This window comes from Pleurodeles waltl, chromosome 3_1 (genome assembly GCF_031143425.1).
Source record: "Pleurodeles waltl isolate 20211129_DDA chromosome 3_1, aPleWal1.hap1.20221129, whole genome shotgun sequence".
Lineage (NCBI taxonomy): Eukaryota > Metazoa > Chordata > Amphibia > Caudata > Salamandridae > Pleurodeles > Pleurodeles waltl.
Window position 1 is genome coordinate 1,958,992,343 of NC_090440.1, and position 24,428 is coordinate 1,959,016,770.

At 48.1% G+C, this 24,428-nt stretch overlaps 1 protein-coding gene across 16 annotated transcripts in view; it reads right to left on the reverse strand.

Annotated features, from left to right (window-relative positions):
• The window catches only part of NCOR1 (nuclear receptor corepressor 1), a 1,251,773-nt gene that overhangs the window by 722,390 nt on the left and 504,955 nt on the right, over positions 1 to 24,428 (reverse strand). For all 16 annotated transcript variants that reach the window (XM_069226323.1, XM_069226317.1, XM_069226319.1 and 13 more), the window contains one exon: positions 19,530 to 20,088. In XM_069226323.1, the coding sequence (XP_069082424.1) occupies positions 19,530 to 20,088 (559 nt within the window). The remainder of the gene's footprint in view (positions 1 to 19,529; positions 20,089 to 24,428) is intronic.

The window sequence follows — 24,428 nt, forward strand, 5'->3', positions numbered from 1 at the left end:
AAGAACACAGTCACCTACAATCCAGTTGTGGTCTTCTTAAACAAACTGCTTAGGAAGTCTACCTGATGGTTTAGGATTCACAGAAAATTAACTGTCCTTACTGACAGGCTGCTTGGCAAGGCACACATACAGATTTGAGCCTCCAGTGATAACTGTTTTATTCGAGAGACTCATTTTTTTATTCACATAGTCCATTGTTGTGTTGCACATACTGAATATGAATGCTGTTTGTTGTCAGAGATGGTAGGAAGGTCTTAAGCGCCATTTGCTCGGCTCTGAGCTCCAGAAAGTTGATGTGAAGTTAGACCCCTTTTAGGGGGTGGGAGGCAGACAGTGCAGACATAGTCTACAAGGTCTCAACTGTGATGGTTGCAGTCATTTGCCTTTGGTGTCCTGGTGTTCCTTCTATTAAGGCCTTGAGACATGTGTCAAATGCACCTGCCCCTGAAACTATCAGGGTAGCGAAGACAAACAGTGAGTAGTATGGTGGCTAGGATCTTGAACAGTCAAACGTTCACAATAACTCACTTTCCAGCCTAGTTCTTCTTTTAGAGAAAAGAGAAGCATTCTAGCATAGCAAAACAAAATGTTACATACGGTACTGGGGATTCAGCCACAGGGTTCTACAATCACATGTATGAGGCTGTAGCTAAACGTGCCATTCTTCACACAGTTTACAGTACCTTACAATACCTATGGTGCCCACAATATCTACTGTGTCACAGATAAAAATAAAAAAATCCTAAGCAGAACCAGGCACAGATATGAGCTCCCCATCAGGTAGTACAGGTAACTACTGTGTTGGGTATTCTGTACATCAGTTTGCTAAAATCATTACTTAAATAATTCATATGCCTGCAACTTATTGTCCTAAAGAACAGACTTGTCTTTACAAATTTAAGGCAATCATAGCCTTTGAGTTCAGGTCCCATGTTACCCATTTGATGTGTAGCCGCTCAGTGTGGAGAATGGTGGTGCACTCCTTCACAGTCATGCAGTCAGAGAGCACAGGATGGCTGGCAGCGGTCCCGCTCCTTGTGGAAGGGAACAAACATCAATGCAGGTCTTGGCAGGAGTCACCATACAATGGCAGTTGCGGCCTCCAGGCCAATCAGAGAGTTCCCTAGTAGTGATTCTTGCAAGCTGCACAGCAGCAGACAAGCCCCTCTGGTCACAAATAAGGGATGCAGGACAGTGCACTGCTGCGTGAGTTTAGAAAGCTGGCCTGGGGTGTGGTGGGTACCTGAGGTACTTACACCTTATACCAGGTCCAGGTATCCCTTCTATTAGTGTAGTTTAGGCAGTGTCTAGAAGCCAGGCTCTCTAGAGGTAGCTGTGGATGAGCAGTCAAGCCTTATTTAGGAGATAAGCAAAGCTCATGCAATACCACTGTAGTCACACAGCACTTACACATATGAAAGAAAACACTCAGTATTACGAAAATAAAGGGCCTTTTTTACAGTAACCATACCAAAACACTAGATAGGCAACGCTCCAAAAGGAGGTAACCAAACATACTAAATGTGTACACTAGTTATCAGCAATAGGCATAAAAAGTGGTACAAAACAGTGTGAATACAAATAAACAATAGTGAGCATAGGGGGAGACCAAACCATATACTAAAAAAAAACATGGAATGCAAATGCAGGACCCCCACCTAGGAAAGTGGAATGTGTAAAGGGGAGGTGGGGGAACTAGGAAAACCCAAAGGTAAGTACCACAGTGCCCCCCCAGCGACCAAGAAGAAAGGAGTAAGTTATAGGATTTTCCCCAAACCATCCAAAAGGATGGAAAAGAAGAAAATGCAACACCCAGAGAAGACTGCAAGAAACCAGCGATGGATTCCTGAAGCGAAAGACGTGTGGAAGAAGGGGACCAAGTCCAGAAGTCACAGAAGATTCCAGGGAGAGCTGGAGCTAATACCCACCCAGCTAAGGTTGCAGGAGTTGGTCGATGGTAGGACAAAGACAGTCAGGAATGCATCACTGGAGCAGGCGAAGAGTTCCTGGAGGATGCAGTCGACGTCCCACGCTGGATGGATGATTGCAGTTGGTCAGTGGGGTGGAAAAGCCACCAACAGCCTCAGCAAAGGCAGACGTCGCAGTGAAGCAAAAGTGGACCTGCTGGGGACCAGCAAGGTCCAGGAGGACTCAACCCATGGGCTGAGTCCTTAGGGGGCCCTCAGCAAGGCAGAGAGTCCACAAAATTTAAGGCAGCCCCCACAGGAGGCCCAGTGGAAGAGGAACCAGGTGTCGCAGAGGAGCCCACGCAGCACAACTGGAGAAGGGTTCTAGGCCGCAGGAGATGCAGACATAGGGCTGTGCGTCGCAAGAAGGAGTGCTGGGGGCTGAGGCTACACGGAGCCTGAAGATCCCTTGGAGGAGATACCAACAAGCCTTGGTAGCTGCAAGAGTTGTGGTGCACGGGGGTACTGTCCTGCATGGGAAGACAAAGGCTTATCTCCACCAAAGTTGGAAGGCTGACAGAGAGGACCAAGAGAACTACTCCAAACCACCACCTGTGATGCAGGATCCACGCAGCTCAGGATGAGAGGAGATCCACACAGCCGTTCGTCGTTGCAGTTGATGCCTGCAGGTGCAGGAGAGTGACTCATTTCACAGGAGATTCCTTCTTGCTTCTCATGCAGACTGACTACTTGCCGCCCTCAGAGGATGCAAAGCCGGGGAAATGTTGCAGAAGCTGGAAGGAGCTGTGGAAACAATGTTGCAAGGAGAGTCTTCGCCGTAGATGCAGATTGTCGGTTCCTGGAGGGTCCAGTCGTGGTTCCAGTGGCTAGACGTCAAATTAGAGGTTGCAGAGGAGTCCTGCTGGAATCTTGCAAGCGGAATCTGAGGACCAGCCCAAGAGAGAGACCATAAATAGCCCTGAAGGGGAGATTGATCACCTAGCCAGGTGAACTATCAGGAGGGGGCTCTGACATCACCTGCCTGACCTGGCCACTCAGATGCTCCGAGAGGTCCCTGCCCACGTTGGATTCAAGATGGCAGAACCCAGAGACCCTCTGGAGGAGCTCTGGGCACCACCCCTGGGGTGGTGATGGACAGGGTATGGTCACTCCCCTTTGCATTGTCCAGGTATGCGCCAGAGCAGGGACCGGGGAGGGGGGTGGGGGGTAGAACTAGTGTAGACTGGTTTGTGCACAGAGGGCACCAAATGTGCCCTTCAAAGCATACCAGTGGCTTTGGGGAGGCTACCCCTCCCAAGCCATGGAACATCTATTTCCAAGGGAGACGGTGTTACCTCCCTCTCCCAGAAGAAATCCTTTGTTCTGCCATCCTGGGCTTGAGCTGTTCAGGCAGCAGGAGGGCAGAAACATGTCAGAGGGCTGGCAGCAGCTTGGGCTGCCCGGAAAACCACAGGGGGCTGGTTGGAGCAAAGCTGGGGATCCTCTAAGGAGCCCCCCAGAGTGCATGGAATCATACTTGCAATACAACACCAGTACTGGAGTATGATTCCAACATGCTTGATACCAAACATGGCTATGTTTCGGAGTTACTATTATGTAGCTGGATATAGGTAGTGACCTATATCCAGTATACGCATAAAATGGCGTCCCCACACTCGCAAAGTTAAGGAAAATGGAACTTGAGTTCGTGGAGGCACCTCTGCTAGAGCAGGGGTGCCCTCATACACAGATGGTTGCACCCTGCCCTCTGGGCTAGGAGGGCTTGACACAGGGGGGACTTCAGTGACCTGGTGCAGTGACCTGTAGTTAAAAGGGGTGCGTGCACCCTTTCATGCAGGCTGCAATGACACTGTTCAATCTATTTAGAACCGTTGGGAAATCTCCTGAGTAAATTCGGGATCCACTATCATCTATATGCGGATGACACTCAGATCTACCTTAAGGTGGCCTCCACTCACGATCTCTCCTTCCTTAGCTCTACTCTCGACTCCATTCAAAACTGGATGTTAACTCATCATCTGATCCTGAATCCCTCCAAAACAGAATTCCTCCTCCTCTCCTCCTCACTTTCTCATCCCCCAGTGCAATCATGGATGGATCAGATCAATCTAATGAACAATAAGCCCATCATTGTCGAGAGCGCAAAATCCCTTGGTGTCATACTCAACAAAAAACTCAATCTACTCTCCCACATCGACTCCATTGCAAAGTCTGCTCGACACCAACTGCGCCTTCTTTGGGGGATGCGTCGCTTCTTCCCGGAGCACGACCTTAAAACCCTGGTCCAATCGCTGGTTCTCTCTAGATTTGACTACTGCAACTCTCTTCTTACTGGCCTTCCCAAATCCCACCTTTCCCCCCTGAAGTCTATTCTCCATTCAGCAGCTCGTTTCATATACGGGGCCAAAAGAAGCGACCACATCACACCCATTTTATCCACCCTCCGTTGGCTTCCCATAGAGGCAAGATCTATCTACAAAACTGCATGTATCACCCACAAAGCCTTGCACTCCTCCTCCCCTCGCTACCTGGTGAATACGCTGAAACTCTCTGGGGGCTCCAGACCATCACGTAATGCAGAAAAGTTATTGCTTGAACCTCCCATTTTCAAGAAGGAAAGATCGATGGCACAATCCTTTTCAGGCAACGCGGTGAGAATCTGGAACTCACTTCCGCCTCAGCTTCGGACCACCACCTCTTCCCAGGCCTTCAAAACTGACCTCAAAGCTCTCCTCCTTCAAAGACACTTCCAAAGTTAATTCAAGCCCTCTGTTTTCTGAAGGAAGTCCTTCCATTATAGGAAATTCTGTTCTCCATGCCTATAGAAGTGCCTTCCCAGGGTGTTTTTGTGTTTTGAGTGTCTGCCATTTAGTGCAGTATTATACCTCTACCTGTATTTTGTACTCTTTTGTAACATGCACACGGCACCTTTCCTTTTACAACGTATCATTTGCTACCTCTGATATCTTGTTTGCTTTTGATACATGCACAACGGCCACCACTGCCTCATGTAACGTAACTATTGTTTTAGTGTTTTGAGTGTCTACCATTTATTGCAATTTGTTTTACCTCTACTCGTACCTTATTTGCTCTTGTAACCAGCACACGTCACTTTTTCCTTTCATAACGTATTGTTTGCTACCTCTTATTTTTTTGCTCTTGATACATGCACAATTATCACTATTGCCTCATGTAATGTAACGTTTGTTTTTGTAACAGGCTCACTTGTAATTCTTCTCCTCTTGTATCTTTACTTTGCCTATTGTGAAGCGCTCTGACACCTTCGGGTAAAGTCCGCGCTATATAAAAACGCATTAAATAAAATGACAGGCCTGCAGATACACTTTGCATGGGCTCCCCATCGGTGGCATAATACATGCTGCAGCCCATGTGGATCCCTTGAAACCCCAATGCCCTGGGTACCTGGCTACCATGTACTAGGGACTTACATGGGGGCACCAGTATACCAAATGTGGGGTGTAATGGTTCAAGTAATCCAATTTAAAGGGAGAGAGCATATTAACTGGGGTCCTGGTTAGCAGGATCCCTGTGAACACAGTCAAACACACTGACAAACAAAAGTGAGGTAACCATGCTATAAAGAGGTTATGTTCCTACACTGAGGATATTGATGCTTCATGCAGTATCCCACTACAACCGCACAGATATAACAGGTAACCCCTCACAGCTCGGGTAGGCATCATTAACGTTAGGTCTTCTCTTCTGGTGCGCCACGTGGCAGGAACACAGCTGCGCTTCTTCTTTTGGATATTCTCTCCTCCTGAAGGACCAAGCACTTAGCGCTCTGAAAAGAAAGGCAATACTTTTAGGAGCTAGGCAGGCCCACATTGTGTCCAGAAGGTAGCACAGACTTCAGATGATATCCCTTCATCTCAGGAAGACTGGCTGTCATGCAGACAGCAGCCTCTCAGCAGCTCCTCCTTACACTGTTGAGCACCCCCTTCATTGAGCATGAAGACTTTTGAACTGTAAGAAAGTGGGATCCTTTGGGTATCACCTTTATAGTCATATATAGAGAATTAAGTTCCTCTGTTTAAAAGTCCAGAAACTGGTTTGAGGTGGTTCCTTTCCAAACTTACTTTTCTGGCTGCAGTGCAGATAGTCTTTAAGCAAGGTGAACGCTCTTACAGAATTTTGTGTTAACGATAAATCCAATCAAGATGATCCAAAATAGTGGTACAAGGAATCGTGAAAGCTGTCAGCAGCCTTCCTAAGTACCACTTGGGGAGAGACAAAGGGCAGCCCCGCCTAGAAACTTCCTCACCCTTACAGAATCTGATTCACCCAGTCTCTTGTACCAGGAACGTTCAAGAGAGCACTGGAGGAGCCCCCAGTAGGCACCAAACACGCACACTTAGCAGCACTAGGGTGGCTGGGTGCAGGGTGAAAATAGGGTATCGGGATTTCAATGCAACTCTATGAGGGGAACTGGGGGGGGGGGGAAGGTAATATCACTCAGAGGATGCAGGCGGGGTCCAGGGTGGCTTCTTCTTGGGCAAACCACCGGCTGTGCAGGAAGGAGGTTTCTCCAACCTCCAGCCTCTCTAGAGGCTACAGGTGCAGTGGTCCTTCAAGCGTTGGTTATCTTCATCCGGAGCTCGCAGTCAGGGGGGGGGCCTCGGGATTCCCTCTGCAGGCGTCGTTGTGGAGGGGTCAACCCAGTGTGGGCTCTTGCTCACAATCGCCTAGGGACACTTTCTTGCTGGGTGGACCACCTGGACACAGGCCGTGGGCGTCGGGTGCACAGGGGTCAGGACTCGCATCTGGAGTGAGGTGGGAGTCCTTAGCTGTAGGTTTCTTCAGACAGAGCCGCTGTCCTCTGGAGTTCTTGGTCCTTTTGGGTGCAGGGCAGTCCTCTGGCGTTGGCAGAGGTCACTGGGCCCGCTGGATGTGTCACTGGTCTTTTTGCAGGTTCTCAGAAGCAGGAGACATGCCGGTAGGGCTGGGGCCAAAGCAGTTGTTGTCTTCCTTCTTCTCTGCCTGGGGTTTCAACTTAGTAGTCCTTCTTCTTGTAGGTTGCCAGGAATCTGGTGAGCTGGGTTCAGGGTCGCCCCTAAATACTAAATTTAGGGCTGTGCTATGGTCAGGGGGCATTAGCCAATGGCTACTGCCCCTGAGGGTAGCTACAACCTCCTTCTGCCCACTCCCTTTGGGGAGGGGGGCACATCCCTATCCATACTGGTCCTAATCCTCCAAAGCAAGATGGAGGATTTTGCAAGGAGGGGGTCACTTCAGCTCTGGACACCTAGGGGTGGTCCTGGCTGAAGGGGTGGTGACTCCTTGTTTTTCCTCATTGTCCCTCTGGACTTGCCACCAAACGTGTCCAGGGGCCAGACATCTCCACTAGCTGGAGTGCCCTGGGGCACTGTAACCAGAGGGCTGAGCCTTTGAGGCTCACCGACCAGGTGTTACAGTTCCTGCAGTGGGTGGTGTGAAGCACCTCCACCCAGGACAGGCTTTTTTTCTGACCACAGAGTGTACAAAGGCACTCACCCCATGTGGTCAGAAACTCGTCTGGAGGTGGCAGGCTGGCACAGACCGGTCAGTCTTACACTATCAGTTGGGCTAACATACAGGGGGCATCTCTAAGATGCCCTCTGTGTGCATTTTTCAATAAACCCCACACTGGCATCAGTGTGGGTTTATTGTGCTAAGATGTTTGATACCAAACTTCACAGTATTCAGTGAAGCCATTATGGTGTTGAAGAGTTCGTAATGACAAATTCCCAGACCATATACTCTTATGGCTACCCTGCACTTACAATGTCTAAGGCTTGACTTACACTGTAGGGGCATAGTGCTCATGCAACTATGCCCTCACCTGTAGTATATTGCATCCTGCCTTAGTGCTGTAAGGCCTGCTAGAGGGGTGACTTACCTATGCCACAGGCAGTGGGTTGGGGGCATGGTACTCTGAGGGGAGTGCCATGTCAACTTTCTTTTCTCTCCACCAGGACACAAAAGCTCCCCACGGTGGCATAATACATGCTGCAGCCCTTAGAGACCTTCCCTGGCCACAGGCCCCTTGGTGCCAGGGGTACCTTTTCAAGGGACTTAACTGTGTGCCAGGGCTGTGCCAATTGTGGAAACAAAGGTACAGTTTTAGGGAAAGAACACTGGTACTAGGGCCTAATTAGCAGAGTCCCAGCACACTTTCAATCAAAGTTGGCATCAATACTGGCAAAAAGTGGGGGATACAGTTGCATTGTCCTACACACATGCTGTGCTACTTCCACTACAGTGTTGTGCTACAATATGTACAACCTCTTTTCTTCAAAAAAAATAATTTAAAAAATGTATTTTCGAGTCACAGGACAAAGTAACTTCACCTATTAGTGGTATTAAGCATGGGCCTCAGCTCCATTCTTAGAATGTTTGTTTGTGCACAGAGGACAAGATTTGAGATGGAGTATCGAGAAAACAGTAACGATTACCACTGTAAGAAGCTGAATCTTTATATGGAATATCAAAATAAGATTTACCGTGCAGAGTGTCCAGGGGCTCCCTTACTAGTGGACAGGGGCTTGCTCCACCAATTCCAAGGTGCTCTTAGGGACTAGTGTGATCAAGCAGCATTAGACTTATCAAAGATGAGTATTAGACAGCTGCAAATACACACATTCAATAAATGATGCACATGACTCAATAAGGAGATCCACACTAATTTATAAAATTAACATATTTCAATATATTTAGGCACCAGACATATGATCAGGTAAGAATGTTTTGAGGTTTTAAAAGTAGACACTTAGTGCATTTAGGGGTCTGGCTCAGTTTATGCTGTACACCTATGGTGTGGCACCCCATACTGAGATCAGACAACCCTTAGAGTTGGGGAATAGTTGTCCAGATAGCAGAAGCTCTCTGGGAGTAGTTGAGTCGAGCAGCTAAAGCTTATCCAGGAGGTACGTAAAGCACTTGCAAAACCACAGTACTCAGTCAGTAACTCACTCACAAGAAAGAACCACATAAGTGTTGCAAAAATAAAGGATACTTTATTAAGCATTGATACTAAACTGATATTGGTGTATCTCTCTTTGAAGATGTTACACACAATATATACGCAAAATAATCATCAGAATAGCATAGAAATATACAGGGCTCTAGGGGAAGTCCAAACCATTTACGAAAAAAGTGGAATGTGAAATGGTAACTCCAGTCAATGTAAGTGTGGTAGTTAGCAAGGGGCTGGGGGCAGTTAGGAACATCAGAGGTAAGTACAGTAAGTTACCCCTGCTACCAGGAGTAAGGTAGTCACTCACCCAGTTGTGCCACAGAATAACAGAGTAGTGGTTGGAGATTGTGGAATTCAGGACCATTCCCAGAGGACCCTGAGGAAACCAGCGACAAGAGGATGGAAGGAGAGTGCCCCTAACCTAGGATACCCACAAGACAGGATTACCTACACCAATGACCCGGATGCAGAGGGGAGAAGGGACTCTCTGAAGACTGAATGCCTCGAATTGTCCAGCTGTAGTCAAGATCCGTGGACCAGGTCGTGGAACGAGGGACAGATTCCTAACGTGGAGGACCTGCAAAGGAAGGGGACAGAGTCAAGCACCTTTGGAGATGCCCAGGTGGTGTCGGTGGCAATGCCCACCCTCCTGAAGGTGAAGATCCTGCAAGTCAGTGGAAGAGTAAGTCCAGCTGCGAGGTGCAGGAGTTGATGAAGGAGTAGTCTACAAGCTGTCCCTTGACAATCGCCGGATTGCCGAACGGTCAGTGACAAGCAAGGTCACCAACAAGCACTGGCCAGTGCAAATAGAAGCAGAAGAGCAATCTGAACAGTTGTGGGACCAGCATCATCAAGGAGACTCTACCCAGGGTGGGGAGTCAGAGCTGGCCCTCAGCACACAGGAAAGCCAACAGAAGTTGATGGAGCCCTCACGACTGGCCCACAGGGGCCAGACACAGGGAGTCACACGGAGAGGCCTTACTATCCCAGCAAAACAGAAGTCGCAGGAGTTGAAGGACAGGAGCTGATCTTTGGTTTGCAGAGTGCATGGGGGGGGGGGCTTCTTGGAGGCCAAAGATCTAACAAAGGAAGAATCAACAAGTCTTGGCAAATGCAATAGTCGTGGTGCACAGTGGAGCTAGAACAGTGGCAGGAGCAAGGGCCTACTGTCTCCCAACTTGGATAGAAGACAAGCAGGACCCAGAGGAGGCCACAGACTCACCACCTGTGTACCAAGATCTTCAGATGTCCACAGACAGCAGACCCCACCAACCGGTCGATGATGCCTTGCGGTGCCTGTAGTTGCAGAGGAGTGACTCCCTCAATCCAAGGGAGTTTCCCTCTTGCTTCCAGGAGCAAACAGTCCTTGTGACCCTGGACGATGCACAGCCTTGGATGTTGCAGAATTCGAAGAAACAATGTTATAGTGGGAGCCTTCCCACCAGAAGCAGACTTGTTCCAGAGGCCAGAGGCAGAAGATGTGTTGCAGAGAGTTCCTTCTATAGACTTGGTAGACGAATCTGAGGACCCACCAGCGATGGAGCCCTTTAACTCTAAAAGGGGGTTGGTCACTCTGCAGTGACCTACATGTCACAGGGGGTCAGGGACGTCACCTGCTTGGCCTAACCAATAGGATGCTCCCAGGGGCCTCTTCACATTTTCCTGGACTTTATGAGTACAGGGAAGTCATTTTACCAGTGTACTGGACATAGGTCACTACCTATATGTCCAGCTACATAAGGGTAACTCCGAACCTACGTATGTTTTTTTTTATCAAACATGTCGTAATCATACCCCAATACTGTTACCAGTATTGGTTGTATGATTCCATACAATTTGGGGGCAACCTTAGAGGACCCCCAGTTTTGCTCCTACCAATTTGCAGGGTTTTCTGGGCAGCCCAGCTGCTGCCACCCCTCAGATGGGTTTCTGCCCTCCAGCTGCTTGAACAGCTCAAGCCCAGGAAGGCAAAACAAAGGATTTTCTTTGGAAGAGGAAGGCAACACCCTGCCCCTTTGGAAATAGGTGTTACATGGCTTGGGAGGGGTAGACTTCCCAAGCCACTGGTATGCTTAGAAGTGCACATCTGGTGCCCTTCTTGAATAAACCCGTTTGCCCCAGTCCAGGGATCCCCAGTCCCTGCTCTGGCGCGAAACTGGACAAAGGAAAGGGGAGTGACCACTGCCCTGTCCATCTCCTCCCCTAGGGAGGTCCCAAGAGCTCTGCCAGGAGGCCACTTGATTTTGACATCTTGAATCCAAGGTGGGCAGAAGCCTATGGGAGCATCTGAGGGCCAGGTCAGGCCGGAGACGTCACAGTCCCCCTCCTGATAGGTGATCACTCTGCTAGGTGACCAATCCCCCTTTTAGGGTATGTAGGATCTCCCTCTTGGGTGGGTCTTCATATTCGACATGCAAGATTCCAGCAGGATTCCTCTGCAATGTTTACTTCGACTTCTGGCCACTGGAACCGCAACTCCACTTCACAGGTACCTACGATCTGCAGCTCCAGAGACGACTTTGTTCTGCAACAATGTTTCTCCGGCTCCTTCCAGCAACTGTAACATTTCCCCAGGTGTGCATACTCTGAGCACCGCAAGTCTTCAGTCTGAACCAAGCAGCCAGAAGGAATCTCCCTAGGAGTGAAGGAGTCACTCCCATGCATCCGCAGGGACCAACTGCATCGGCTACCGGCCACGTGGATCCTCTCTCCTGCAACTCTGTATGGATCCTGCAACACAGGTGGGGGTCCTGAGTGGTCCACTCTGTCCGCTTTACCAGCTATCTAAATTGGGAGTGAAGGAAGCTGGCCTGGTGTGTGGTGGGTACCTATGGTACTTACACCTCATACCAGGTATTCCCTCTTAGTGAAGTGTAGGCAATGTCTAGAAGCCAGGCTCTCTAGCGGTAGCTGTGAATGAGCAGCCAAGGCTTATCTAGGAGACATGCAAAGCTCATGCAATACCACTGTAGTCACACAGCACTTACATGAAAAAAAACACTCAGTTGTACAAAAATAAAGGTACTTTATTTTTGGAACAAATCACCACTAAATACTAGACCCACCCTTAGGAGGTAAGCAATACACTAAATATATATACACAACCAGAAACAGGCATAGAATAGATTAGAAAACAGTTGAAATAGCAATAACCAATATGCCCCTAGTGGAAGCACAAACTATACACTAAAAAAATGGAAGGCAAATAAGGTACCCTACCTAGGTAAGTAATATGTATAGAGGGGAGCTGGGAGTACTAGAAAACCACAGTGGTAAGTAACACAGTACCCCTCAGCAGCCAGGAATGCAAGAGTAAAACAATGAATTTCTTTCAAACCACACAAAAGGAGGAAAAGAAAAAGAAGACACCCAGACAAGACTGCAAGAAAAACAATGGTGGATTCCTTAAGAAAGAAGACCTGTGGAGAGAGGGGACCAAGTCCAAGAGTCACGGTGGAGTCCAGGAGGAGTGGGAGCTACTACCCACCCAGCTGTGGATGCAGGAGTTGGTCGACAGCGATGAAGAACAGGTCACTACTGCAGCCCTGGAGCTGGAGAAGAGTTCCTGATGGATGCAGATTAAGTCCCACGCTGGAAGGAAGATTGCAGACAAGTGTCAGTGCAGGAATTCCACCAACAACGGTTAGTGGAAAAGAAGTGCTGCCAGGGACCACCAAGGCCCAGGAGGACTCAACCTAGAAAGGGGAGTCACAGGGGACCCTCCATCGCAGAGAGTCCACAGGAGAAGAGGCAGCACCCCAGAAGTCCCACAGGACGGGCACACAGGAATCGCACAAGAAGCCCACGCAGCACTAAAAAAGAGGATCCCACGCCACCGGAGAACCACACAGGAGGCTGTGCTTTGCAGGATGGAGTGCTGGGGGCTGGAGCTACATGTCTCCTAACGATCCCTTGGAGGAGATGCAAACAAGCTTTGGCAGCTGCAAGAAACACGGAACACGGGGGTACTGTTCTGGTGGAAAGGCAAAGGTTTACCTCCACCAAAGTTGGACAGCTGGAAGAGAGGACAAATAGGACTACTCAGGACCACCACTTGTGATATAGGATCCATGCACCTCAAGATGAAAGGAGATCCACGCAGCCGGTCGTCTCTTGTTGTAGGTGCCTGCAGTTGCAGGGAAGTGACTACTTCACTCCAAGGGAGATGCCTTCTTCTTGTGCAGGCTGAAGAGCTGCAGTCTTCTGAGGATGCACGGGCAGGGAAACATTGTAAAGCTGGCAGAAGACATGGAAACAAAGTTGCAGAAGAGTCTTCTTCATTGTAGCAGCGTTTGTCAGTTCCTGGAGGGTCCTGTCGCGGTTCCAGTGGCCAGAAGTCGAAGCAGAGGTTGCAGAGGAGTCCTGCTGGAATCTTGCAAGCAGAATCTGAGAAACCACCCGAGAGAGAGACCCTAAATAGCCCTGAAAGGGGGATTGGTCACCTAGCCAGGTAAGCACCTATCAAGGAGGGGGCTCTGACATCACCTGCCTGCCCTGGCCATTCAGATGCTCCCAGAGTTCCGGGCCAACCTTGGACACAGGATGGTAGAATCCAGGGAACCTATGGAGGCGCTCTGAGCACCACCCAGGGGATGGTGATGGACAGGGGAGTGGTCACTCCCCTTTCTGTTGTCCAGTTTCGCACCAGAGCTGGGACCTGGGGTCCCTGAACCAGGGTGGACTGGTTTATGCACAGAGGGCATCAAATGTGCCCTTCAAAGCAAACCAGTGGCTTGGGGAGGCTACCACTCCCAAGCTAGTCACGCATATTTCCAAAGGGGGAGGGTGTTACCTTCTTCTGACAAAGGAAATCTTTTGTTCTGCCTTCCTGGGCTTGATCAGATCAAGCAGCAGGAATGCAGAAACCTGTCTGAGGGGTGGCAGCAGCTGGGCTGCCCGGAAATCCCTGTAAAACGGTTGGGAGCAATGCTGGGGGTCCTCTAAGGACCCCCGGAGTGCAGTGCATGGAATCATACTTCCAACACTTGCAACAGTATTGGGGTATGATTCAGACATGTTTGATAGCAAACATGCCCAGGTTTGGAGTTACCATTATGTAGCTGGACATAGGTAGTGACCTATGTCCTATACACATGTAAACTGGCATCCCCGCACTCACAAAGTCCAGGAAAATGGATCTGGAGTGTGTGGGGGCACCTCTGCTAGTGCAGGGGTGCCCTCACACACAGGTACCTGCACCCTGCCCTCTGGGCTGAGAGGGCCTACCACAGGGGTGGCTTGTAGTGACCTGGTGCGCAGTGACCTACAGTGAAAACGGGTGCATGCACCCGTTTCAAGCAGGCTGCAATGGCAGGCCTGCAGAACCCTTTGCATGGGCTCCCTATGGGTGGCAGAATAACTGATGAAGCCCATAGGGATGCCCTGGAACACCAATGCCCTTGGTACGTAGATACCACATACTAGGGACTTACAGTGGGGGACCAGTATGCCAATTGTGGGAAGAAAAAGGAACAGTTGAGAGGAGAGAGCAAAACTACTGGGGATCTTGTTAGCAGGAACTCAGTAGACAGTCAAACATACTGAGAACAGGCAGAAAATGGGGGTAACTATGCCAAGAAAGAGGGTAAAGAGGGTACTTTCCTATAGTATTCTAGTATTTGAATTACTATAATAAAGTACCTTTATTTTTGTAACACTGTGTGGGTCTTTCATGTTTGTGAGTGCCGTGTGACTAAAGTGGTATTGCATAAGCTTTGCATGTCTCCTGCATAAGTCTTGGCTGCTCATCCACAGCTACCTTTAGAGAGCCCTGGCTTCCTAGTCACTGACTACACTTCACTAATAGGGGATACCTGGACCTGCTATGAGGTGATAACATCACAGGTGCTCACAATACACCAGGTCAGCTTCATACAAGTGGGAGATGTGAAAAAGCGTAAGCCAATATCCCTGACCAGTTCATCCATAGAGCATTGCCTTTGGAGAGAGAGGGCGAGGATACCTGTATGCTAAGTCTGGGCATTTTGCGCTTTCTGCTGTGAGGAAAAGATCAATTTGAGGATTTGATTTCCCCACTTTTGGAAGAATATTTGTCGGACTTGTGTGTGGAGTTCCCATTCATGGACTTGTTGATGCATCCTGCTAAGAAGGTCTGCAAACTAGTTGTCCGTCCCTGGGAGATACTCTGTCAATATGTCAATGTGGTGGTGATTAGCCCAATTCCATACTGTTTGTGTCAGTTGTGACGGTGCCCCCCCTCCCCCAACCATGTTTTTGTAAATAATACATTGCTGTCATATTGTTTGTCCGGACAAGGACAACTTTGTGTGTGAGGTGAAGTTGGAAAGCTTTGAGGGTTAGAAATATCACTTAAAGCTCCAGATAATTGATGTGCATGGCACGATGTATATGATCCCAAAGACCCTGCTTTGTGAAGTTTTGAAGATGTGCTCCCTAACCTGTCAAGGGTGCATATGTGGTGAGAATGAGTTGAGGCACATGGTCTTGAAAAGGCTGCCCTTTTAAGAGGTTGGTGGAGTTCCACCACTGTAGAGAGTAGTACGTTTGGCGGTCTATCAACACTAGATCTTGAAGACGACCCTTTAACTGAGACCACTGACAAGAAAGACATTGCTGTAAAGGTTGCATGTGAAGTCTGGCATGTGGGACGATGATAATGGAGGATACCATCCTCTCAAAGATCCATGACAGTTTTGACTATGGGAGTATGATATTGTTGAAACTGGGGAATTCAATGTTGAAAACTTTGTATTCAAGCTAGTTTGGGGTGTGCCATTCCCAACTGTGTATTGAGAACGGCCCCTAAATACGGCTGATTCTGAAGGGGTTGAAGATGAGATTTTTGAAAATGTATTGTAAACCCTAACTTGTGAAGAAGGTTTACTATAAATTTGAATGTGGAATTGGCACCACTGTAGCGTGTTGAGTTTGATAAGCCCGTCGTTCAGATATGGGAAATACATGAATATTTTGTCTTCTGAGGTACGCTGCGACAACTGCTAGACATTTGGCGGATTACCCTAGGAGCAGTTGTGACCCTAAAAAGGGACAACTTTAAAACGATAAAGTTTTCCTGCGACCAAAAATCTTAGATATTTCTGGTGTGCTTGGTGTATGGGAATGTGGAAAAGGGCAACTTTTAGGTCTTGAACTGTCATGAAATTGTTCTGTTGATGGAGTGGGATGACATCGTGAAGAGTAACCATGTGAAATTGTTTTGAAAGAATGTAATGGTTTAGGAGCCTGAGGTCCAAAATGGGTCTGAGTGACCCATCCTTTTTTGGAATGAGGAGTAACCTGTGAGTGTGAGGAGTGATGTTGGGAGGTGTGGAAGTAAGCTCCAGATAATACCCATGTTGGATAAGGGAGAGGACTCACTGGTCCAATGTTATGTCTGTCCACTGTGGGTAGTAGTACTGAAGACATCCTCCAAATGGCGATATATGGGGTTGTATTTGGAGGTGGTCAATGTTTTGCTGTGGAAACTGAACATCTGGAGCTAAGGATTTTGCCACTGAAATTATTTCCTCTGAATGTACCCCCAAAGGGGCCTCTGGGGTAAGAGTTTGAGGCGTGTTTATTTTGGGAGGGGTCCGATGTTGCAGAGGATTTATAATCCTCTCTGAACATTGGGTGACACGAAACAACCTTTTGTGCTTGGGACTGGAGAGCCCCCATGGTGTTTGCAGTGCCTGTCTTTAATGTGGAGGTAACTTGTGGTTCAAAAAGATGTTCTTTGTCCAAATGAATATTTAACACAGCTTCGTGCACCTCTGGCTTAAATACAGAGCATCTAAGTCATGCACTGGTATTTATGCCTCTTGCTGCTGTGTCGGCAGCATCTAATGCACACCGAACAGAGTTATTTACAATTGTTTGACTCTCTTGAACAATTCGCTGTCCACTCTTACGATACTCCTCTGGGAGATATTGAAGGAGATCCTCCATTTCAACCCAGTGGGTACCTAGAGAGTAATGTTTGCGAATTGGCAATACGCCAATGATTTGCAGAGTGCAGAGCCAAGCTCTTGCTTACAGCATCAAGCTTTTCATCTTCCTTGTCTGGTGAGGAGAGTCTCCAGTGGCCTGGCTATTAGCTCCAGGGGCCTGGCTATAAGCCCTTTTTTCTGGCAGTAGGAGCCAATATTGACTCCTGTGGCACTTGTGACCTGATAAAAAGTGAGATTGAAGGTGCAGGTTTGAATTATTTGTCCTACCTACCCTACGTGTTATGATTCTGGAGTAGACAGGCTCTTGAAAAATATCAGCCACATCATTCCAAAAGGCATAGGGAGATATTGGGTGACTCTATGAGTGCTGGTAAACGCGATGAATAAGAAATCCTCTTCAATGGGCCCTTCATGTATTGGTACATTATGGTATGCAGCTGCCCTAGCAATAACTTGTTGGTAGTTGGTGGTATCTTCTGGAGGTGACGGCTTAGCAGGATACAGAACTGGGTCAGTGTTAATGACCAGCTCTGGATCCTAAGAATCACAGGGGTCTGGATTTTGAAGTGCGTACCCGGAGTACTGTGCTTCGAATATGGGTGAACCCTGTGGAGTAAAATCTTCCGCAACTGCGGATGTGGGAGAGTAAGGATAAGAGGGGGTGAGCTGGGGGGTGAGGGTGGTATGGGGGGGGGGGGGAATGGAGTAGGAGCAGACTCACTTGAGTAGGGCACATTCTCCTTATGTATCTTTCTTGGATGCGAGGAGGGTTCCAATGTCTCCTGAAAAGTTAGCTTCCTTTTAATAATCACCGTAGGTGAAGCTGCAATCTGTCCTGTGCCTTCCTGTCTGTATATCCTGCACTGTTTAGCAACCATAGTTTCAAGTACAGGTTGATTAGGTGAGGGAGTGGAGGAAGAATTTCCTGAGCCCAAAGGTCTCGAAGTTGCAGTGTCTTTATGTTTCGGAGCCAACGTTTTTGGTTGATGGTCTTTTTTTTAGGTCCTGAACTCAGTTCCATAGACTCTTGGCTCGAGGTGGGTGCAGTCAATGCCGACACCTTTCCCATACTAGGTATGGCCAAAGTGGATGAGGCTGGTGCCGAAGCTGCCTTCATCGGTTTTGGTGGTGAGACGGTAGGCAGGGCAGCCGAACATTCTTTCCGACACTGACCATGGCTTGCTAGCAGTGGTTGTCTATGACCTCAACAGGGACTTTGTTCAGAGTTTTTTTAGTGAGGAGGTGGGGCCTCAGTAATCACGGTTTGTGCCGACGTTAATGGTTGGTTCTCAATGTCGGAATGTGAATACAAGATGGAGATGGCTTCTTCTTCTTGTGCATGTTGTTTTATGTTGGAACCACACAGACATTTACCACACCTGTCTTAACTTTGTCCGAACTAACTCATTCCTTTACCACGTAAGTCATTATTATAACAACTTGCCTTAGAGAAAGCTGGACTGGGGAAAAGTATAATTTACTATTCCAACTCCAGTCTGGCAAGTGTAGGGAAAGTGTTAGACTTAAAGTCCAACATCAGTCCAACAACGCTTTCGTTAAGGTGAGTCATTGTAATGGCGGGCATGGTAAAGGAATGCGCTATAAAGACACATTCAGGGTACGGACCGTAATGTTAAGGCACAGCATGGTTCGAGCCCCATTGTGAAGGCTGTTTTCTGTGCATGTTCCTCCCCGAAAATATCCAGGGTGCCTTCTGGAGATCTACACGTCATTTCTAACCTGCGAGCTCATCAGTCCCGAAGAGTTTTCTTCGACTGAAATGATCGACACACCTCACAAGTTGCCTCGATGATCCAGTAGACACAGATTATACACCACATGGTGATCGGTGTAAGGGTACTTCGAGTGGCACCAAGGACAGAATCGAAACAGTGTCTGTTTCATAAGGATTACATTGTTTTTGGACCACGAGTATTTGGGCCCGAAAGCAGACTGGGCCTGCCCAAAGGGGTTGTGGTCACAAAAACTGTCCCAACAAGTTTGAAAAATCGATGTGCAAAGAGAAACCACTATCGAAAGTATAATACAGTCGAATATAGAGAAGATGGAGAGAAAGTCTCGGAGCGGAGCAAGTTTTAGACAGTGCAAAAGATTACAAGTCAGAACCCGACGGCGGAGAGAAAACAATCTAACAAAGGACTCGATTCCCATGCACAGTATCACCAAGAGGGAGGAGACACTCGATCCCATGACTCAAAAAAACTTATTTGAAGAAAAACAGCTTGTAACACTCCGGACCCAACAGTAGATTGCAGGATAATACAATGCATGTGTACCTACAGCCACACATGCCACTGAACACACATTTTCTACTCCCCTAATCTGACTGTAGACTTTTCCTTAGTTCAAAGAGCACAGGTTTGTGTAGTGTTGAATAAAAAGAGACATGTAATCAATACAAAATCAAATGTCAGAGTACAGGGTGACTTTAGACTGTGAAACCAGAGTTTTGCTGAAGAACATGTCTAACTCCAGTTGATGAAGTCCCCCTTTCCTAATATGAATAACTCACATAATTTAAGGCAAACAAACAATTCTGCCTGATGGACAACACAAAATGACAACTGATTATTTCAAGATTTAACACAATGGAGCAGCTCTGGACACCAGCAATCAGGATATAAAGACTGCACAAGAAATGTAAATATCTACAACCCAGTCATAAAAGCTCACCTTTGCCTTTCAGGTTCCCCATCAACGTCTTCATCTGCACTGCACGTGGCACTGGAATCATTGTCTGATTGAGACTCTGGCTTGGCAGTTATGTTGTGTGAAGCCTCAACAAATTCTACATCCACAGCCTCAGTTTTCTCCTTTGCTCCCTCTATGTCTTCTTCTTCTTTGGTGTCACCCTCAACTTTCACATTGATTTCATCAGACATCTTGGTTTCAAACTCCTTGGATTCTACTTTGGTTTGAGCAGATGTCTGTGGTGATGGCTTAGAGTCAGAGGTCAGTCCTTTCCCGTCTATCTCAGAAAGGTCATCTGCATCATTGCCAGATTCTTCCTTCACTTTCAGTTCACTACACTCTCCATCTGGTGTGTTTGTTCTCTGAACACCTACAGAATGACATGCATCGGTCACTGCGTTACCAGAACAATCTGACTTGGCACCCATATCAGCGTTTTCAGACTCTGTGTTGATGCTCCCAACTGGTTCTACAATGGACTTAGCAGCTTCTGCAGAGGATGGGGATGGAGCACTCTCTGTATCAGAACTGTTCTCTGCAGCTTAAAGAAAGATAGAACTTGTTTTCAGACAGTGTAAATCATTAACTTTGCAACAAAAAAAGAAGAGTCAAACAGTTAATGAAATACCATTTAGGGAAACACAGTGACTCAATTTTCACTGCCACTGTGTTGTCAGACTTCGAAGGACAAGCCCAAACACAGGTGTTGTTCGCTATCAGAAAATATGTTAAATGATGTTGGTGATTTCACTTATCTCCAAGGGTACTAGTAGGACTCTCAGAGCCACAAAATTAATTGCACAATATCTGCACATCAGAATAAAGCAATGAGTAATACATCAATGGAGCTGCAACATTCTGGTGATGGGTACAGCTGCTAACTCTCCAACAGCACTCTTACAAAACAACAAAAGGTAGGGCAAAATGGGCCTGGTGGTTCGGAGGGTAGTTTCCACTGCCATTAAGTATGTGAAAAATATCCAATTTGCCATCAGATGAGGTAAATTAGTATGCCTTAGATATAAAAACATTAAAACATATACAGATACAAATTTAGATAGTTGTGGAACAGACTACTGCAGAATGACTAAAACCCAAAATGCCTCCATGTCCACAGAGAAACAAAAATGCTAATGATCAACTTAAATACAGCAAATTAAACAGGAACAAAAAACATTTACAACGTGCTTTGCGGAGTAAAAAGGCAATAGTTAAAAAATACACCAAAACTTATGGCAAGCTACTGCAAGAACTACCACAGGGTTTTCGTCGCAGGCAGAGGTATTGGGCCGTGTACTATCAAGGTTACTGCACTTTAGGACTGGTGCCACAAATCTTTTGGAAGTAACAGGACTGACCCAGTACTTTCTTTAAGCACTTTACTATCTCAAGGCACTGGAGGAAAGCTGTGAATGCACTCTCAATGAGGTGGTATGAAATCAGAAAGACAGAAAGGGCACAGAGAAAAGACAGCATAATAAATGGAATGTCTGCTATGAACAGCATATTACTTTATTACAGATAAATAAAGTCTATATTTGAAACACAGATTTTCCCACATCAGAAAGTCCTGTAGGAAACTAGATGTCCCTCGTCAACAAACTCAGCATGGCGAAACAGATCAATGCAGTCTCCACCACCTGCTTCCTCGTCCTCTGAACGTTTTGGAAAACCTTCAAGTGGCTCACAGTCACCACAAGAAGAACAGTCATGCAGGCACTCATCACCAGCTGACTGGATTACCTCACAAAATTACTCCAAGTCATCCAGAACTCAGCTGCCAGACTCATCCTGGAACTCCCAGTAGGAAAGTAGCATCTTTCTGACATAGCTACCCCCACGTTTTGCCTGGCGTCAGTGTGTTTAGACTGTAGTACACTAATCAGGACCCCAGTCAGTGTCTGCGCTCTCTCTTCTAAATTGGTCTGCTGTTAAACTTTTGCACTCCACAATTAGCATACTGGTGCACCCATGTACGTCCCTAGTATATGGTACTTATGTACCCAGGGCACTGGTACACCAAATGTTTCCCACGGGCTACAGCACATATTATGCCACACATGGGAGCCCATGAAAATTGAGTCTGGAGGCCTGCCATTGCAGACTGCGTGAAAAGGTTCATGCACCTTTCACTTCAGATATAAGGCTTGCCTTATATCGTGGTCACTGCACTTGAACACTGTAAATCACCCTCTGGTAGGCCCTTCAGCCAAGGGCTGGGTGCATGTCCGTAAGTGTGAGGGTACTCCTGCATGAGCAGGGTATCCCTACAAACCCCATACTCTATTCCCTGGGCTCTGTAAGTGTGGGGAAGCCATCTTAAGGTATTTAGTGGACAATGGTTAACAGGGGTGGTCCAACTAACATAATGGCATCTACAAACCCAGGCACGTTTGGTATCAAACATGTTGGAAACATGCAACTACACCAATTCCAGAGCTAGTTCCATAATCCACTGTACTCTGCGGGTTCTTTAGACGATCCCCCAATTCTGCCTGTGCAGCCTTATGGAGTCTGGCTGCCAGCCCACGCCCTTGCCGATCCCAGACACTGTTCTGTCCTTCTACTGATGTGCCTAACTCAAGCAGGGGAAGGCAGAACAAAAGATCTCCTGCAAGGTAGAGGTGTGCCTGTTGGAAAGTGCTCTCGTTTTGGCATGGTTATCCCTACTTTTTGCCTAATGTCAGTATGCTTTGACAGTTTTCACTGGGATCCTGCTAACCAGGACCCCAGTGACTGTGCTCTCTCCCTCTAAATTTGGTTGATTAGGACTTTCCACACCCCACAATTGGCATAGTGGTGTCCCCAAATAAGTCCCTAGTATATGGTACTTGGGTACCCAGGGCACTGGGGCACCAGGGGATACCCATGGGCTGCAGCATGTATTGTGCCAAATGTGTCTGAAGGCCTGCCATTCCAGCCTGCGTGAAAGGTGCATGCACCCTTTCACTACAAGTCACTGTAAGTCACCCGTATGGTAGGCCCTCCTAGCCCAAAGGACAGGGTGTGGGTACCTGTGAGTGAGGGCAACCCTGCATGAGCAGAGATGCCCCGCAAACTCCAGCCCCATTACACTGGACCTCGTAAGTGCAAGGAAGCCATTAACCGTGTACTGGACACAGGTCACCTGTGTTCAGCTACATAATGGTAACTCAGAACCTGGGCATGTTTGGTATCACACATTAAACTCATACCCTAATACTGTTGCCAGTATTGGTTGTATGATTCCATGCACTCTAGGGATCCTTAGAGGACCCCCAGCATTGCTCCTACTAGTCTTCTGGGGTTTTCTGGCCAGCTCGCAGTGCTGCCACCTCTCAGTCATGTTTCTGCCCTCCTGCTGCTTGACCAGCTCAGGCAGGGGAAGGCAGAACAAAGGGGGCAACACCCTCTCCCTTGGAAATAGGTGTTACATGGCTTGGGAGGGGTATCCTCCCCAAGTCACCAGTATGCTTTGAAGGGCACATTTGGTATCCTCCTTGCATAAACCGGTTTGCACCAGCCCAGGGACCCCGATCCCTGCTCTGGCACGAAACTGGACAATGGAAAGGGAAGTACCCCTTCCGCTGTCCATCACCAACCGAGGAGTGGTGTCCAGAGGTCCTCCAGGTGGCCACTTTATTTTGGCATCTTGAATCCAAGGTGGGCAGAGGGCCAGATCAGGCGGGTGATGTCACAGCCCCTCCTGATAGGTGGTCACCCTGCTAGGTGATTAATCCCCCTTCCTGGGCTATTTAAGGTCACCCTCTTGGGAAGGTCTTCAGATTCGACATGCAAGATTCCAACAGGACTCCTCTGCATCGTTTACTTCATATTCTGGCCACCGGGACTGCAACTCGACTCTCCAGAAACCGACTATCTGCAACTCCATCAATGTCTCTGCCCTGCAACATTGTTTCTCTGGCTCCTTCCAGCAACAATTCCCTGGCTGTTTATCCTTTGAGGGCAATGAGTCTTCAGCCTGCACAAGAAGAAAGAAGGAACCTCCCTTGGAAAGAAGGATTTACTCCCTTGCATCCGCAGGCACCAATGGCAACAATGACCTGCTGCGTGGATCCTCTCTCCGCTGGAACTTTGTGTATCTTGCATCATAGATGGTGGTCTGGAGTAGTCCCCTTGGTCCTCTGTACCAGCTGTCCAACTTTGGAGACGGTAAGCTCTTGCCTCTCCTTGCAGGACAGTACCGCTATGCACTGCGACTCTTGCAGCAACCAAGGCTTGTTTGGTCCTCCTCCAAGGGATCTTCAAGTTCCGTGTAGACCCGGTCTTTACCACTCCTTCCCACAAAGCACAGTCTCCTGCCTTCCGCTCCAGCAACGTGGGACTCCTTCAGGTGTGCTGAGTGTGCCTCACTGCGACTCCTGTGCCTGCTGCCCATGCGTCGTGTGGGGCTGCCTCCTCTTCTTGTGACTCTCCTAGCTGCTGAGGATCACCACGGACTCTCCTGCTTGGGTCGTGTCCCCTGGACCTTGCTGGTCCTCCTCAGCCCCACAAAAAAAGTTCTTGGAGGATGCAGTCGACGCCCTATGCCGGAATGATTATTGCAGTCAGTCAGTGGCGTGGAAGAGCCACCAACAAGCCTTGGCAAAGGCAGAAGTTGCAGTGAAGCAAAAGTGGAACTGCCAGGGACCAGCAAGATCCAGGAGGAGTCAACCTACGGGGAGTCCTGGTGGGGGACCTTCAGCAAGACAGAGAGACCACAGAAGAAAAAACAGCCCCCACAGGAGACCCACTGGAAGAAGAACCAGGAGTCGCAGAAGAGCCCACGCAGCACAACTGGAGCAGGGTCCTACGCCGCAGGAGAAGCACACAGAGGGCTGTGCATCGCAGGAAAGAGTGCCAGAGGCTGGGGCTACATGGAGCCTGAAAATTCCTTGAAGG